This window comes from Diabrotica virgifera, chromosome 3, assembly GCF_917563875.1.
Source record: "Diabrotica virgifera virgifera chromosome 3, PGI_DIABVI_V3a".
NCBI lineage: Eukaryota > Metazoa > Arthropoda > Insecta > Coleoptera > Chrysomelidae > Diabrotica > Diabrotica virgifera.
The window spans coordinates 133393425-133412749 of record NC_065445.1 but is presented as its reverse complement, the minus strand read 5'-3'; the positions used below and the strand labels follow the sequence as shown (position 1 = coordinate 133412749).

At 32.7% G+C, this 19325-nt stretch overlaps 1 protein-coding gene across 1 annotated transcript in view; it reads left to right on the top strand.

Moving 5' to 3' along the window:
- The first annotated feature begins 269 nt into the window (after window positions 1-269).
- LOC114336380 (glutamate receptor ionotropic, delta-1) overlaps window positions 270-19325 on the top strand; it is a 75270-nt gene continuing 56214 nt past the window's right edge. The window contains exon 1 of the mRNA XM_050646910.1: window positions 270-438. Within this exon, the coding sequence (XP_050502867.1) occupies window positions 280-438 (159 nt within the window). The 5' untranslated portion in view covers window positions 270-279. The remainder of the gene's footprint in view (window positions 439-19325) is intronic.

The following is a 19325-nucleotide window of genomic DNA, read 5'->3' as shown; positions in this document are numbered from 1 at the left end:
TACTCTATATTAGAGTACAAAAATGACAACGATTCGGATGGGTAATCTAATCTGAGATGCATTGTTGGAATATTTTTCCTAAGCATCGCCCCTTTGGTATTTTCATACCTGGGTTAATAGATTAGATACTTAATTCGTTGTCGACACTAATTTCACTCGTTTTTTTATGTGCCTAACATTTATCACACCTCCATAATTCTAATACCAAAAAACATACTATTCAGACGGCTCTTTTTCTCAAATTGTATTTTTTTTAGCATTTCAAGCGATATTGAAGAAATGGCTGAGGATGACACGTTTGGATTATTATTACAAGAAATAATGATTAAAACTTTACAACCATATAAGTGTGTGATGATTTTTACGGACGATATGTATTCAGATTTGTTTGAGATGCCATGGTTTAAGAGATTTGGCAATGTTATATCCTTTATAATAGTAAGTAGCCTAATTATATGCATAAGAAGGTTTTTAATAATCTAAGATTTATTAGATTAGATAACCATTTTAGAAACAAGGGCGGATCCAGGGAGGGGGCCATCGAGAATTTAAAAAAATATAAATTTAAATATTGGCAGTTCAAATGTTCTTAGTGTCAAACACATATAATATGTTTAAAACAGGGGATAAATATGTTTTCTGGACTAGAATTTAACAAAAGCCGTAACAGAAGCTTCAAGAATGACATATAAATGTCATGTTTTATAATGACATGTTTTATAAATCAAAATATAGATAAGTGCCAATTGTTAGAACGACCTTGGCAGCCATCAAAATCCTATCAATTTCCATATTCTATACACACAAAGAATAAAAAAGAAATGAAGCGTTACTTGGATCACCAGAACTTACAACAAAGGAGTTGGTTGGTATTTTCGAACAGTCAAAAGAGATTGTTTTACAAGTATTGAATTTTATTTTTCTAATGAAAAATATGGTCATAATAAAGGGATGACAGCTGAAAGCCTTGTCATGAAACCTTTAACATATTTCTCCAAACTCATGGGCAAAGACGGAGCCATACAAATCCATGAAAAAACATCATATCACAAGGAGTGTGTTGAGGTTTAGGTGGATTTTCTACAAAGTTATCACAACCCGAAAAAGTCAGTCAAACCAGAAAGACTCTCAAAGGTCTAAACAGATACAAGAAAATAAAGAAAGGCTACGACCAATAGTAGAGCCTATAGTGTTCTTAAGTCGACAAAATATTCCTTTAAGAGGCTGTCGTGATGATGGCCTTCTGCTTCTGGACGAAGATGCTGGATCTAGCAATGAGGGGAATTGTTAAGATTTAAAATCTCATCAAGAGATAAGACTATTCAACGACACCTATCCGCAGCAACATACATTAGTAACACCAGTCAAAATCAATAATTAATAACATGTTGTGGTGAAGAAATAATTGAACAAAACATGAATCAGGTTCAAAGTGCAAATTATTACTCTGTCATATTTGACGAAATAACCGACGTATCCCACGTAGAACAGCTTTATCTAAATTTGAAATACATAAACAATAACAACATTCGTGAACACTTTGTCAAGTTAACTGACGCGTATGAGAACATAAAAACAATTATTAGTAAAAATCAAGAAAGAGGGGAAGAACAAGGCCTGACAGAGTGACAGGAGAAGCATTGGAAAAAATATTATTAAACTTGTTGAAAGAACTGGAGCACTTGGATCCGAAGAAATGTGGATGAATCGGTAACAACTTTAATAATACTTTAATAACGATAACTTTTGAATGTCTTTATAGAACTCAAAAGTGTGTAAAAAGTGCCTTCAAACTCACCATTTTAACCTTAATTTTTAAAAATTACCTCCTGCCCCCCTGTACACCTCTCCAAAAAAAGTTCATGGCCCCTCCCGAAAATCGGTCCTGGATCCGCCCTTGTTTAGAAATCTTTCATACTACTACATGTCGGTTTATAACGTTCTCCGTCGTTTTCCGACTTTCAATCGCCACTTCGTCCGGTTGTTCCATAGGTCCTCTTCTATGGCTCTTTCTCTCAGCTCTTTATTTATTCCTTGGCTCTAACTTTTTCTCGGTCTACCTCGTTTTCTCTTTCCTTCTGGTTGCCATTTTAATATTTCCTTTGGTATTTGTTGTTCCTCCATTGTTTGTATATTATGCCCGAAGCAGATAAGTTGTTTTGTTGTTAGGTCATCCGTGATTGTTCGTTTGATTCCCATTATTTCTCTAATGTGTTCGTTGGTAATCCTTTCTATTCTAGATCTTTCTGCGGCTCTTCTTCAAAAATCCATTTCCGCTGCTCTCAGCGTTGCCAGTGTTCTTTCTTTAGGTGGCCATACCTCACAGCTGTATAAGTAGGCATACTTTACACTATAGTCTCATATTATCATCTTTTAAGTTCTTCTCCTTTCTCTTCTGTTGTTTGTCAAAGTTTTTGTTTGCCTGAAGTCTATATTTCTTCTCGTTAAAGCCTTCTTAATGGTGTTGTTCCATGTTAGCTGAGGTCTGCCTCTTTTTCTTTTGCCGTGCGCCTTACACGCCCAGACTATTTTGGGAAGTCTCTCATTTGGCATTAGATTCAGGTGGCCAAACCGTCGCAGCTGATTTTTTTCAACTCTATCCAGAACTGCTTTTGTTTGCAACAGAGCTGGGTAGTATCCGGATACTTCTGTATCCGGATATAATATCCGGATACTTTTTATGTATCCGAAAGCTGTATCCGGATACTTTTTAAATTTTGTATCCGGTATCCGTATCCGTGATCAAATTTGAAAGTATCCGGCATCCGGATACTTTTTTTGATATTCGGATACTTTTAAATATTTATCGCCCGCCGATAATGCACCTAACGTAGGCACAACACTGCCATTCCTTCAATCCAGATATTATGTCTAATATGTTAAATCCCATTTTTCGTACTCGTCACCGTTATAATATATTATTATATAGCTAATAAAGCTTTGTTTTTACCTAATCAGTTATAAATCTTCATAAGTACGTTGTTTAATTAATTACTTACATTTATTTTTTATATTTTCTATATATCTCTTTTCAAGAACCCCTTTTTGTACCCTGTATAATTAGAAGAAATTATTTTTCGGATTATAATAAAGTACATCTTAATATTTATAATTTTATTTTAGTGTAGGTACCTACAAGTACAAATAAGTACTCAGCACTAGGTGGCAATAAGTAAATATTTTATTATTCATAAGCAATAAACAATTTTTTGAGTACTTTCTGATTTCTTTCTCCATCATTTAATGTATTTTTATTATTATATATCACATTAAAAATACATGCACATCACATAGTTCTAATACTAATAATTTATGTCCTTCTTAAAAAAAGTATCCTTCAAAGTACCCTAGGAAGTATCCGAAAAAAATATCCGAATACTTGTATCCGAATACATTTTTAAATGAAAGTATTCGGACTTTTTTAAAAAGTATCCGGATACATTTTGAGTATCCGTATCCGGTATCCGGATACTTTTTTTCAGTATCCGACCCAACTCTGGTTTGCAAACGCTTTCTGATATCCTCGTTTCTGATACGATCCTTCCTGGAGACTCCAAGTACTCTCCTTAGGTATTTCATTTCTACAGCTTGTATTCTCGAAGCATTCCGTTGGTTTATTATCCATGATTCGCTGCTATAAGTTAGTGTCGGCACGTAGATGGAATTAAAGACCATCAACTTCGTCTGTCTCGTGATTTCCTTCTTATTGAGCAGAGCCTTCCCTAAAGCATGAAAAGTATTTCGGTGTTTCTTATTCTGCTGTCTATTTCTGTTTCAATATTTCCATTTTCGTTAATGAACCCTCCTAAGTATTTGAACCATGACACTTGTTCAATTGTTTCATCATCTATTGTGATTTGGAAATCTTGTTGATGCGGTATACTCATTACTTGTGTTTTCCTGGCATTTATTATTAGTCCTCTGTCTCTGAATACTTTATTCCATATAGCCAAATTTTCTTGCAGTTGTTTTGCTGTAGGTGCCATAATAACGAGGTCATCCCCGTACTCCATTGCGTGTATTGATCCGTTTTTATGAGTCTGTATCCTATATGATAGGCTTTTGTCATTTGTTTGCATGCTTTCATTATTTCATCCATGACAGCTATAAACAACAATGGGCTTAGTATGCCTCCTTGACGTACTCCAACTCTGGTCCTGAAAGCTTCCGAGATCTTATTTCCTTGTCTTACGTGTACCTTCGCATTTTCGGCATAGAAACTTTTAAATACATTAGTTAGATTATCCAGGACATTTTTCCTGATTAAGGAATTCCAAATGATTTGCCTTGAGACTCGATCAAAAGCACTTTCGAGGTCGATAAATCCCATAAATACATGTCCACTTCTTTCAACGGTTTTTTCAACTATCTGCCTTAATGTAAAGATTAAATCTTGGGTGCTTCTTCCCGGTCTGAATCCGCACTCATTTTCTTCGAGATTTCCCTTCACTAAATTTTTAAGTCGCTGTTCTAGTACTCTTTCGTACACTTTTGCTGTGACACTAAGTAACGAGTTGTATATTATGTCCAAAGCAGATAAGTTGTTTTGTTGTTAAGTCATCCGTGATTGTTCGTTTAATTCCCATTATTTCTCTAATGTGTTCGTTGGTAATAGTCTAAGAGCTGGGAGCGGATTTTGTGCGTGATAAGTAATATGGAAAAACTATACGGGGATATGTTGAATTAGTTGTGGACATTACTTTCACCAACGGCCGGAAACCAGAGTTGGGGCCGAGGGTAGTTATAAGGGGTCAAAGTCGCGGTTTTTATTATTTTTTTTATGACGCTCATGATCGAGATAGTTCACCAAAATTTGGGAATAAGTAGGTCATGACGTACCTAAGTAAAATCTCTAGGGGCTCAACGCTGCGTGGCCGACAAAGGGGTGGGGGTAGGGGTGAATATAAAAAATATAAGGGGTTTTTTGCGACGTTCGTGATTGAGATAGTGCACCAAAATTTGGGTATAAGTAGACCATGACATAAATAATTAAAATCCCCAGAGACGGAAACCAGAGTGGGGAAGGAAGGTAGTTATAAGGGGTCAAAGTTCCGTTTTTTATTATTTTTTTTTTGTGACGATCATGATCGAGATAGCGCGCCAAAATTTGGGAATAAGTAGATCATGACGTAACTAAGTAAAATCTCCAGGAGTGGAACTCTGCGTGGCCGAGAAAGGGGTGGAGCAGGGGTGAATATAAAAAAATGTAAGGGGGTTTTTGCGACGTTCGTGATTGAGATAGTGCACCAAAATTAGGGAATAAGTAGACCATGACATAACTAAGTAATATCCCCAGAGGCGGAAACCAGAGTGGCGGAAGAGGGTAGTTATAAGGGGTAAAAGTCGCGGTTTTTATTATTTTTTTTTGTGGCGCTCATGATGGAGACAGTGCACCAAAATTTGGGAGTAAGTAGGTTATAACGTAACTAAGTAAAATCTTCAGGGGCGGAACGCTGCTTGGGGTAAGAAGGGGTGGTAGGCAGGGGTGAGTATAAAAATATATGGGGTTTTTTTTGCCGTCCATGATCGAGATAGTGCACCAAAATTTGGGAATAAGTAGATCATGACATTACTAAGTAAAATCTCCAGGGGCGGAACGCCGCGTGGGGGACAAATGTTGTGCCAGGTCACAAAAAAATAATACACACTGCGACTTTGACCCCTTAAAACTACCCTCATCCCCAACTCTGGTTTTCGGCTCTGGGGATTTTACTTAGCTAAGTCATGGTCTACTTATTCCCAAATTTTGGTGCACTATCTCAATCTAGCACGTCGCAGAAAACACCTTATATTTTTTATATTCACACCTACCCCCAACCCTTTATCGGCCACGCAGCGTTCCACCCCTGGAGATTGTACTTAGTTACCTCATGACCTACTTATTCCCAAATTTTGGTGCACTATCTCGGTCATGAGCGTCACAAAAAAAATAATAAAATCGGCGATTCTGACCCCTTATAACTACCCTCATGCCCAACTCTGGTTTCCAGCTCTGAGGATTTTACTTAGTTATGTCATGGTCTACTTATTCCCAAATTTTGGTGCACTCTCAATCACGAACGTCGCAAAAAACCCCTTATATTTTTTGTGTTCACCCCTGCCCCACCGTTTTGTCGGCCACGCAGCGTGCCACCCCTGGAGATTTTACTTAGTTACGTCATGACCTACTTATTCCCAAATTTTGGTGCACTCTCTCGATCATGAGCGTCACAAAAAAAATAATAAAAACGTCGACTTTGACCCCTTATAACTACCCTCATCCCCAACTCTGGTTTCCGGCTCTGGGGATTTTACTTAGTAATGTCATGATCTACTTATTCCCAAATTTTGGTCCACTATCTCAATCACGAACGTCGCAAAAAACCCTTTATATTTTTTTATATTCACCCCTACAGTTTAGTTCTAGCAGCCGTAGAGGTAACATCGTTTAACAGTGGCTTGTGAATTTTACCAATATAAGTTAAAAGTTAAACAGTTTTTATTGTAAACACAACTGTAAGTAGAAAAACTTAATTTTTAAAAAAGAAATACAATTTACATTTCAACGTTCTACTCAATCGAAACCAGAATATTGCCTTAGAACAGTTGAATAGTTTTTACTATAAACACACCTGTAAGGAGAAAAACCCAATTTTTAAACAAGAAATACAATCTACATTTCAGCGATCTACTTAATTGAAACTTGAGTATTGCCTTAGACAAAAACTTAAGTAATTAGTGGTACCTTTAATAGTACGGTTAATATTACTATAATGGATTTAAATTGTCAGGCATGCCATAAAATTATAACACCGACAGATGGTAGCAAACTGGAATGTTCTGGATGCAAAACAACATGGCACGGTGTTTGTGCTCAACCTCAACCCTTAAATTTTTCACCTGCAACCTTGTTGACATGGAAGTGTCAAAATTGTACCACAGAAGCAGATGCTAGCACAATGCACTTCAACGCAATTATGGCTCAGCTTGCTAATTTAAGTAACGCTATCGCAACATGTAACACTCGAATGTCTGACTTACATAATTTAGTAAATTCTCAGTCGACAAAAATTGACGCTTGCATCTCGGAAATAGCGGTTCTAAGAAGAGAAAACGAACAGCTAAAAATTAAAATCCAGAAAATAGAATCCTCTCCTCCCGAAAATATCCTTATAGAGCTGGCTGATAGAAAACAAAGGGAAAAAAATGTTTTGCTCATGGGTGTTCCAGAAAATACAGAATCCGATGAAGTTAATGCACAACAAATATTAAATCAGGTAGCTCCTAACTTACAAATAGCTTCGCATCGCCGGCTTGGCTTTCCTCGCCAAGATATGAAACCAAGGCCGCTGAAAGTTACTATGATGTCCAGTGAAGATGCCCTTTTTGTTCTTAAAAATAAATCTAAACTGAATCAAAACTCAAACTCAAACATATACATAAAACAAGATCTGACACCTTGCCAGTCAAAATATCTAGCTGAATTACGAACAGAGCTACAAAGTCGTATAGATAATGGGGAGAAAAATTTAACGATTAGATACATAAACAAAATACCTAGAATTACTACAAGAGGAACAACCAAACGTGATAGAGAGGAACAGGAATCACCTAGACGTGAAAAGGGACTCAAGACTTCAAAGCCTGCTTTATGTGGGGCAAACTCATCTCTACCTGAATAGCAATCATTCAAAATAGTATTTTGGAACTGTCAAGGATTTGCCAATCTGGATGAATTTGTTAGAGATTACGATGATTTTTCGGTTTTATGTCTTACTGAAACATGGCTACTTAATGAGTGTAATAATTTGTCAATTGTTTTGTCATCCTATAATGTTATAAGTAGTCCTGCTTCGAAAGAGAAATCCGTGGGCAGAGCAAGCGGTGGTATCTACATATTTTATAAAAATGTATACAACTGTGTAATTTTAGAAAAAACACCGTGGTGGCTATTTTGCAGACTGGTTTCTCCTTCGGAAGAGTCTATTATTATTTGCACAGTATATTTTAAACCGTCCTTAGATATTGTGTATATTCTAGAACTTTTTCAAGTATCTCTGTCGGAAATTCTAGAAAACCATTTCGATGTTCCGCTTCTAATTGGCGGTGACTTTAACAGTAGAATATCAGATATTGGAGAAGTTCCGCCAGAGATGCTGGAGGGCACAAATCTATCGGAGTATCGTCTAAGCAATGACATGGTTTTAAATACTAAGGGGCGCCATATTATTGACTTCATGAACACCAACTCTTTCTGTCTACTTAATGGGAGGACTGAGTCTGATACACCGGCACAATTTACTCACATTAGCAAAGCTGGAAATAGTGTAATTGACTTAGCATTTATCCAGAACAGTGCAATACCTATTATCCAAGATTTATGTGTAATGAACCATAACAGCCCTTCTGACCACTTTGGTATACTGGTAACTTGCGTTTCCGACTTTTTTCGAGAAAGTCGTTTCAAAAAAGCACTTCCTATACAAAAAAAAACTATATATCAATGGAATACTGACCTTGCCTTTTTCTATAAAATTTCTATGCAACATTCGAATAAAACGTCTCTTTCTATAAATATTGATGCACAGGAACTATACAATAATCTAATGTCAGCAATTAAAGAAACTGCTTCGCAATTACAACTTTGTAAAGAAAAATCTTTCCCGTCGTGTATCAGGCAAAGTCCTCCATGGTTTGATCATGAATGTACCTCAGCTAAAAACAACATGAAACAAAGCCTCAAAACAGCTAAATCAAATAACTTCCGCGACCCCTATAAAACAAATTTTTTGACATCAAAAAAAGCCTATAGACAAATAATTAAAAAGAAAAAACATATATATTTTCATAACCTGTATTCTCAACTTGCAAACAGCAGGGACTCCAAAACATTCTGGTCAGTGATTAGGAAATTTCGGAAAAATCACAATACTTCTTTTATCGATGTAGACGTATGGGAGCAATTTTATTCGAATATATATCCCCCAAAACTATATCATAATGCCCGTTTTTTTGATGCAAGACATCCAATTTTTGACGCTATTATAACCAGTGACGAAATATATAGAGTCCTAAATAACTGTCCCAATCGTAAAGCACCTGGAACTGACCATATTTCTTATGAATTCTTTAAAAATCTTCCAAATAATTGGATACTGTATTTAACGGGCATGTTTAATAGAATACTGGAAACAACCATTACGCCGCATAACTGGAGTGAAGTCATTTTTACTATGATATTTAAAAAGGGCAACAGAGATGATCCAGCAAACTATAGAGGTATTGCCTTACTTAATTGTGTTGAAAAAATATTTACTAATATTTTGTTAAACAGACTCAGAGATTGGGTTGAAGTAAATAATGTTCTTCCCGAATGTCAGTCGGGTTTCAGGGGATCAAGGGGTTGCATTGATAATGTATTCACCCTCACTTCTGCTGTACAACTGCAACTACGACTGAAAAAACGCAAAGTGTACGCTGCCTTTGTAGATTATAAGCGGGCTTTTGACTCCATTATCCATCATTTGCTGTGGCAAAAGCTATTTGGCCTTGGGGTGAGTTCTAAAATAATAGCCATTTTGAAAAACATTTATGATAATGCTAGGATGTACATCAAAACTCCAAACGGCTACACAAGACCATTTGATATTTCAACAGGAGTCTTACAGGGTGAACCTTTGAGTCCACTATTATTTAGTTTATTTATTGCGGATATAGAACAGTTTTTTATTAGTCAAGGATCACAAGGTATCTCCATTGATAGCCAAAATCAAATAATAATGCTATTGTATGCTGATGATTTGGTCATTCTTTGTGACTCGGAAGTTGAACTCGGTAAAAATTTAAGTTATCTAGAAAAATACAGTGACAAAAACCAGCTAACTGTAAATGTTGGCAAAACCAAAATTCTTCCATTTGCCCGAAGCGGTCAAATTGGCAATAAAGGCGTTAAGTTCCTATATAAGAATGAAAAAATAGAAGTTGTTAACAAATTTGTATATCTTGGAGTCACCCTAACCACAACATCACTTTTTAAAGCAATGGCCGATACAACAGTGGAAAGAGCAAAACACGCAATTGGTAACGTGATAGGTTTAATGGCTAAAACCAAAATGAATTCTTGGACATCTCGTGTGCAACTTTTCGATTCGCTAGTTCAAAGCCTTGTTATGAACTGTGTGCCCGTTTGGGGAATGAGATATGCTGACCAGTTAGAAAGAATACAAATAACTTTCTTTAAAAAACTTTTACATCTCAGTATCAATACACCTGATTATGCTGTTAGGTTGGAGACAGGAAGAGTAAAAATTTCTTTTACTATTTTCAAGCTAACTTTAAATTGGCTTATCAAGCTATCGCAAATGCATGATTTAAGACTTCCTCTTATTTGTTTTCTGCGTCAGCTTCAAATTTCTTCAGCAAATAATTCAATAAATACGAACAGATACAACTGGGTTTCACAGTTTAAGCAATATTTTCAAATATTAGATTATGAATTTTCTTGGGATGAAAACATCTCTGATTGGCTATTAAAAAACAAGAAAAGCATGTTAAAAAAGTATATGGATATGCTTCATCAAGAAGACATTCAAGCAGTCTCCATGTCAACATTCTCAACTATTTACAAACATTTATCCGTAGATACCTCAGTACAGAAATATCTGGAATTTCAAATTCCCATAAAATACATTCGTGCCATGGCGCAACTTCGAACATCTAATCGCCATGTGTTAAAATTTACCTATAATGGTATAACATATCATATACGACCATCTGAAATCTGTACTATTTGTAACACAAACAAGTTGGAAACTCTTGAACATTTACTGTTTGAATGTCCCATTTACAGTTCAATGAAACCGGTTAATATGGCCCCCCTTAATAATTGCACCGACCTTATTGGTTGTCTTAATAATGTAACTATAATATCTCTGAAAGCAATTTCAATATATATTTGGAATATCATAAAACTTAGATCTTTTGTTTTAAATGAATAGGCTTCAGTTTCTCCTTCATTGGTGTTTATTTAAGAAAACAAGTCTCCATTTCAGTTAGTAATAGCGATTAACTTTTGTTTAAATTTGTTAATAGTTACTTATGTTCTAGACTAGTTGTTAGTTATATTCTGTACTTCAGTTTCTCCTTCATTGGTGTTTATTAAAAAAACCAAGTTCTCCATTTCAGTTAGTGATAGCGCTTAACTTTTGTTTAAATTTGTTAATAGTTATTTATGTTCTAGACTAGTTGTTAGTTATATTCTGTACTTACTAAACTCATTGTTATAAAACAGTAGTTTTTAAAAACAATAAATGTCTATCTATCTATCTATCTATCTATCTATATTCACCCCTACCCCCACCCCTTTGTCGGCCACGCAGCGTTCCGCCCCTAGAGATTTTACTTATTTACGTCATGACCTACTTATTCCCAAATTTTGGTGCACTATCTCGATCATGAGCGTCATAAAAAAAATAATAAAATCCGCGACTTTGACCCCTTATAACTACCCTCGGCCCCAACTCTGGTTTCCGGTCGTTGGTAAAAGTCATGTACACAACTAATTCAACATATCTCCGTATAGTTTTTCCATATTACTTATCACGCACAAAATCCGCTTCTATCTCTCCGACTATAATCCTTTCTCTTCTAGATCTTTCTCCAGCTCGTCTTCAAAAATCCATTTCCGGTGCTCTCAGCGTTGCCAGTGTTCTTTCTTTCGGTGGCCATACCTCCATAGCTGTATAGAGTTATACTTTTTACTATAGTCTCATAATATAACCCCTTTTTATTTTCTTTGCTGATGGATTGGTCCCATAAAATGATGTTTAACATAGTGATGGCTTTTCTCCCTGACGTATTTCTCTCTCTCTCTCTCTCTCTCTCTCTCTCTCTTATGGCTTTGTCTAATGTTCCATTGTGCGAAATAGTGATACCTTATAGATACTTTTAGTCACAGCAGTGCTTTATCGTGGTGTTATCGTCCAATATGAGATCTTTTTGTTCTCCTTCAACTTCAATGCACAAGTATTCGGTTTTCTTTTTATTTACTTCTAGACCCCATATATCATATACTTTTCAATTATTTTTTGTATCGTATAGTTTAAATCCTCATAATCTTGAGCCATTATTACTTGATCGAGAAAGAAATATTTCATAATTTAATATTAAAGTCCTGAGAATACAAAAATCAGTTTGTGAAACTTTTCAATGTGAAACTTTTTTAATGTTTGTTTTTCAGTTAGTGCAAAGCTGGCAGTGGTTTAAATCACGGGTTTTAACTTTTCACTAACTGAAAAAAACATACAATAAAAAAAAATACACTTTTTACCTGACCTTTGGTTTCTCAAGATTTTAATATTAAATTATGAACGTTTTAAAGTCTATATGTAACAGTAGTAAGTAGTTTGTGATTTAATTGTTATAGAATAATTATAAAGAAATTTTGATATCAATCAACAAAATGGAATAATATTTTTGGTATCAAAGGATTTTTTATGTTTTTAAGTTTAAGTTTTTATAAGTTTTAATCCTTGATTACCTACTTTTCTACATGCAAGTCATCCAATAACATTTTAGCTGTCACTGATTATGGTATAAAATAAAGTATACCGAAATATATTTGACTTTTGAAAATATAAAGAGTACACGTACCTTTGATTAATTTAGCTACTGACCCGTTACTGCCCTTCTTTTGTATCTAACTGTATCAGCTGTAATCAAAAGTACACAAAAAATATGTACCTATACAGTTATGAGCGCGCTAATAATCGGCAAATAGGTATAACGCAAAGGATGGAAAATATATTAAGTTGTGAGATAAAAAGAAACGAAACAAGTAGAGGTGGGAAATTTAGCGATAAAACCTATAAACTTGTATTCTTTTATTTATTGTTTCCCACCTTTAGACATATCAGAGGAGCATATGCATATGTCAACTAAAACTCACTGTCACAGTGGCAGTTGCCAAACTCGTCCGATACGTCTAAAGGTGGGAAACAATAAATATAATGTAAATTTATAGGTTTTTATCGCTAAATTTTCCACCTTCACTAGTTTTATTTCTTTTTTTCTCACATTTTAATATGTTTTCCATCGTTTGCGTTATTTTGCCGGTTATTAGCGCGCTCATCACTGTATATATATATATATATATATATATATATATATATATATATATATATATATATATACATTCTCTATTTCATTTGTTTGATATATATATATATATATATATATATATATATATATATATATATATATAGACTTTAGGTTTTTATTGAGGTTGCAGTCATTTATTTCTAAGGGGCAGGGTAAGAGAAACTCTGTGTTATAATCAAGCTTTCGCAAAATTTATTTGCTTCGTCAGGATTAGCTAAAATTATTATATAGTTATAAATAAATACAACGAAATGAAAGAACATTGCATAAAAATTAGTACAAAAACTTACAACGTGAGGCTTGTTCCTTAATTTGACATTTCTACAAAACATAAAATATCTAAAAAAATCTTTATCCTAATGGTTTTCAAGTTCCAATGTTTCAATTTTTACAATTCATGATAAAAAATATGATTTATTAATTTAGTTCTAAATTTGACTAATGCCAGAAAGACACTTAAATAATGTCAAAAAGACACTCGTAGGTATTTGTTTATTTGATTTTAAGTTGTTAAGAACTAGATTTTTGATTATTACTTGCTTGTGCATTTTAAAATTTTAGAAGTTATAGATGTATATACACATATATATCGAATACCAAATACCCAATAACCAAAAATATATTAAATACCAAATGAATATGTAAATGAATGAATGAATACCAAATACCCATATATATGGCATTTATAGATTTTGAAAAGGCATTCGACTCTACAGAACATTGGGCAGTGAAACAATCACTACACAATAGCAGAGTAGATTACAGGTATACAGAACTAATCTCTAATATATATAGTAAGGTCACAACTACGATCCAACTTGAAAACAGAATACACATCTCATATCTATCAAAAGGGGCGTTAGATAGGGAGATACGATTTCGCCGAAACTCTTTAACCAAGCACTAGAAGAACATTTTTAAGAGATTACAATGGGAAGAATATGGAATCATTATTAACGGCCAATATTTAAATCACCTAAGGTACGCTGACGACATCGTCCTTATCGCTACAGATACGGGATAAATACAAATAATGATACAACAATTAGACCAAGAAGCCAGTAAAGTTGGATTAAATATGAATTACAGCAAAACAAAAGTAATAACAAATCAAGAAGATGAGTTAAGAATCGTAGTTAAACAAAATCAAATAGAGGAAGTGAATGATACATATACTTGGGACAAATAATAAAATTGAATATAGACAACCAAATAGTAGAAATAAAGAGACGAACGGAGTTAGCGTGGGCCTCGTTTGGTAAGCTCAGCTTCATATTGAAGAATAAAAAATACCCTCAATATCTAAAAACGAAAATCTATGATAAATGTATCCTTCCGGTCTTTACATATGGATATCAAACATGGAAAGTTCATAAAAGCGAATATGGACAGAATTGCGAAAACACAAAGAGCAATGGAAAGACAAATGATCAACGTAAGACTGTCTGATAGAAAAAGGAATTCCTGGGTAAGAAATATCACAAAAGTTAAAGATGTTACTCGTTAAACAGTTAAACTAAAATGGAAATTCGCCGGTCATACGATTAGACAAAAAGACGAAAGATGGAATAAAATTATTGCAGAGTGGAGACCATGGACATATAAACGAAAGAGAGGGAGACCACAGATGAGATGGGTAGATGACCTAAAACACCAAGCCGGCTAAAAATGGATACATGGCTCAGGATAGAGAAAGATGGAGGAGCGGAAGAGAGGCCTATGTCCAATGTTGGATGTCGCAAGGCTAATAGATAGATATACACACATATATACATATATATATACTTATATACGCATATACACGCATATATACATACATACATACATATATATATTTGTTAATTATTGTTTTCTTAACAAATTAAAGTGGTGTTAAATTTGAAAATTTAATTTAATTTTTGAAATTTTGTCAGGGAATTTATTATTTTTGAATTAAAATATCAGTTATCGAAAGATAGAATATAATTATAGATGTTACTCAGTTTATTTATGTCAGTTTTTTTATTCACACATTGATATTTATTTATGCACACCATTTCTAGAAATTCTCTTTTATTTAAATTATTTTCGTATTTTAGTATCATTGTTTCATTGAATTTGAATGTATGTTTTTTATTTATTGCATGATCTACTAATGCACATGTGTTTTTGTTATTTCTAAGATCGCTTTTATGTGACGTTAGTCTACCTATTAAATTCCTGGATGTGTGTCCGATGTATGACTTATCGCAATTTTCGCATGGTATTTTGTATACTACATTTGAGTTTTCCATAATACCAATAGGTGTTTTAGTTTTTGTATATAGTGTTCCCAATGTTTTTACATTTTTAGTTGCGATTTTAATTTGTGAGTGGTTAGCAAATACTTTAGTTAATTTAGGTGTTAATATTGGTATATAAGGTAGTGATGTATAAGTAAATTGGGATTGTAAAATTTGGTTATCTGGTTCTGTTGTTATATGCGTATCAGTCATTCTATTATTAGGGATATTAAATAAAAATTTGTTTATTAGTTTAATTGGGTAAGAATTCTCCAATAAAATGTCTTTTAGTTCCAGTAATCCTTTGTTGATGTTGCTAGTGTGAGATAATTTAGTGACTCTGTTTTTTAGAGCTATTATTAAATTTATTTTCATATGAGGTGGATGCTGTGAATGATAGTTGATAAATCTATTACTATCTATAGGTTTCCTGTACCATGTAGTGCTTAATATATTTTGTGGATTTCGTTTGATTTTCATGTCTAGATATGGGATGCTGTCCTCTATTTCCCCTTCACAGGTAAATTTTAGATGTTCATTATAGTTGTTAAAATTTTGTAAAGTTTCATTTATTTTATCTGCAGGTAAAGCAAGTATTAAGTCATCCACAAATCGTTTAATAAATGGAATATAAAAAGGCAATTTATTTAAAGAATCCTTGACCAAATCATCCAGTACATAATTACATAGTATGCATGAAATACTAGAGCCCATGGGTGTACCAAAAATTTGTTTGTAGAATGTATTATCAAAAATCAATACATTAGAATCAAAAATGAACCCCAAAATATCTAAGAAAGTTTTTTTGTTCATTTTACAATTTAGCTCGATTTCATGCCAGTGTCTGTTAATGCTGTTATTGATAACATGTAGAGGTAGATTGGTAAATAAAGATATAACGTCAAAGCTTACTAAAATATAGTTGTTAGGTAGTTGATAGTTATTGATAAAATTACTTAGTTGAAAAGAATCTTGTATAGAGAAACTATCATCTAAGTTATATGATTTTGTAAGAATATCATTTAAAAATTTTGCAAGTTTACTGTTGGGTGAATTAATAGATGATACAATTGGTCTCATTGCCAAATCAGGCTTATGTATTTTTGGTAGTGCATAAAACCGTGGTGTAATTGAGTTATATATGGTGAGAGTTGAGGCTTCTTCTTTGGTGATCATTTTTTTATTTTTTAATTCAGTAACTATTTTGTTGGCTTTCTGTTGTAAGGTACTTGTCGGATTATGATTTAATTTTTTATAAAATTTAGTGTCATTTAAAAGTTCATAACTTTTTGTATAGTAGTCCTCTTTGTACATAGCAACAGTTACATTTCCTTTATCACTTCTCACAATGTATATCTCAGGGTGTTCTTTGATGAATTTTTTACATTCATAATATAAACTATTTAAAAAATGATTATTATTTTTATTTTTGTGTAAAAAGTTAGTTATGATGTTAGTGCATTGTGCCCTGACTAAATTTTTTTTTCATTTTCAGAAAATCTAGTTATTGTACTTTCGATATCCGCTAGTATATTAGAAATTTTGAAATCTTTAGTAGTTGGTAATAAACAGAATTTTGGACCTAATGCGAGTATTTTTCTTACATTATAAGGAAATTCAATATTAGTCAAATTCTTAAACCATTTTTCTTTAAAAGTAATAGAGTTATAAGCCTTCACTTTCAGATTTTCAAATTTAAGTCTGTTATTTTGTTTTATATTATGAAATATTGTGTTGTAAGCTATTTTTTGCCTGCGAAAAAATTCATTTGTAATATGTTGTGGTAGTAAATTTTGTAATTTATCTTTAATGGTTGTCATATTTTTTTCTAAAAAGTTTATGTCTGAAAATGTAGCTTTTATCTCTAAATTAATAACTTGTTTTTTTAAATTTAAATTAAAACATTGTACTTGTTGTCCTGTTCTTCCTCCTCGGTGGTGTAGTAGGATGTTGGTATTAGAAATACCATTAATAATGTGGTTAGGATACAGCTGGTGTTTTCTACATTTGATTAAGAATATTTTTCTGTTTTGTAAAGATGCCAGTTTGCTGTTATATTTTGCCCAAGTTTTTAGTAACCTTTCAGTTGTAGGTCCATACCTATGTTTGATGTTTTCGTAGAACCCCATCTTTAATTATAAAGAAGTTTGGTATTATTGACTGACAATATGTAGACTTTAGTTTTTTATTGAGGTTGCAGTCATTTATTTCTAAGGGGCAGGGTAAGAGAAACTCTGTGTTATAATCAAGCTTTCGCAAAATTTATTTGCTTCGTCAGGATTAGCTAAAATTATTATATAGTTATAAATAAATACAACGAAATGAAAGAACATTGCATAAAAATTAGTACAAAAACTTACAACGTGAGGCTTGTTCCTTAATTTGACATTTCTACAAAACATAAAATATCTAAAAAAATCTTTATCCTAATGGTTTTCAAGTTTCAATGTTTCAATTTTTACAATTCATGATAAAAAATATGATTTATTAATTTAGTTCTAAATTTGACTAATGCCAGAAAGACACTTAAATAATGTCAAAAAGACACTCGTAGGTATTTGTTTATTTGATTTTAAGTTGTTAAGAACTAGATTTTTGATTATTACTTGCTTGTGCATTTTAAAATTTTAGAAGTTATAGATGTATATACACATATATATCGAATACCAAATACCCAATAACCAAAAATATATTAAATACCAAATGAATATGTAAATGAATGAATGAATACCAAATACCCATATATATGGCATTTATAGATTTTGAAAAGGCATTCGACTCTACAGAACACTGGGCAGTGAAACAATCACTACACAATAGCAGAGTAGATTACAGGTATACAGAACTAATCTCTAATATATATAGTAAGGTCACAACTACGATCCAACTTGAAAACAGAATACACATCTCATATCTATCAAAAGGGGCGTTAGATAGGGAGATACGATTTCGCCGAAACTCTTTAACCAAGCACTAGAAGAACATTTTTAAGAGATTACAATTTAATATAATATTTAATAATTTAATATAATATAATACAAATTAATTTAATAATAGCTCTAAAAAACAGAGTCACTAAATTATCTCACACTAGCAACATCAACAAAGGATTACTGGAACTAAAAGACATTTTATTGGAGAATTCTTACCCAATTAAACTAATAAACAAATTTTTATTTAATATCCCTAATAATAGAATGACTGATACGCATATAACAACAGAACCAGATAACCAAATTTTACAATCCCAATTTACTTATACATCACTACCTTATATACCAATATTAACACCTAAATTAACTAAAGTATTTGCTAACCACTCACAAATTAAAATCGCAACTAAAAATGTAAAAACATTGGGAACACTATATACAAAAACTAAAACACCTATTGGTATTATGGAAAACTCAAATGTAGTATACAAAATACCATACGAAAATTGCGATAAGTCATACATCGGACACACATCCAGGAATTTAATAGGTAGACTAACGTCACATAAAAGCGATCTTAGAAATAACAAAAACACATGTGCATTAGTAGATCATGCAATAAATAAAAAACATACATTCAAATTCAATGAAACAATGATACTAAAACACGAAAATAATTTAAATAAAAGGGAATTTCTAGAAATGGTGTGCATAAATAAATATCAATGTGTGAATAAAAAAACTGACATAAATAAACTGAGTAACATCTATAATTATATTCTATCTTTCGATAACTGATATTTTAATTCAAAAATAATAAATTCCCTGACAAAATTTCAAAAATTAAATTAAATTTTCAAATTTAACACCACTTTAATTTGTTAAGAAAACAATAATTAACAAATATATATATGTATGTATGTATGTATATATGCGTTGTATATGCGTATATAAGTATATATATGTATATATGTGTGTATATCTATCTATTAGC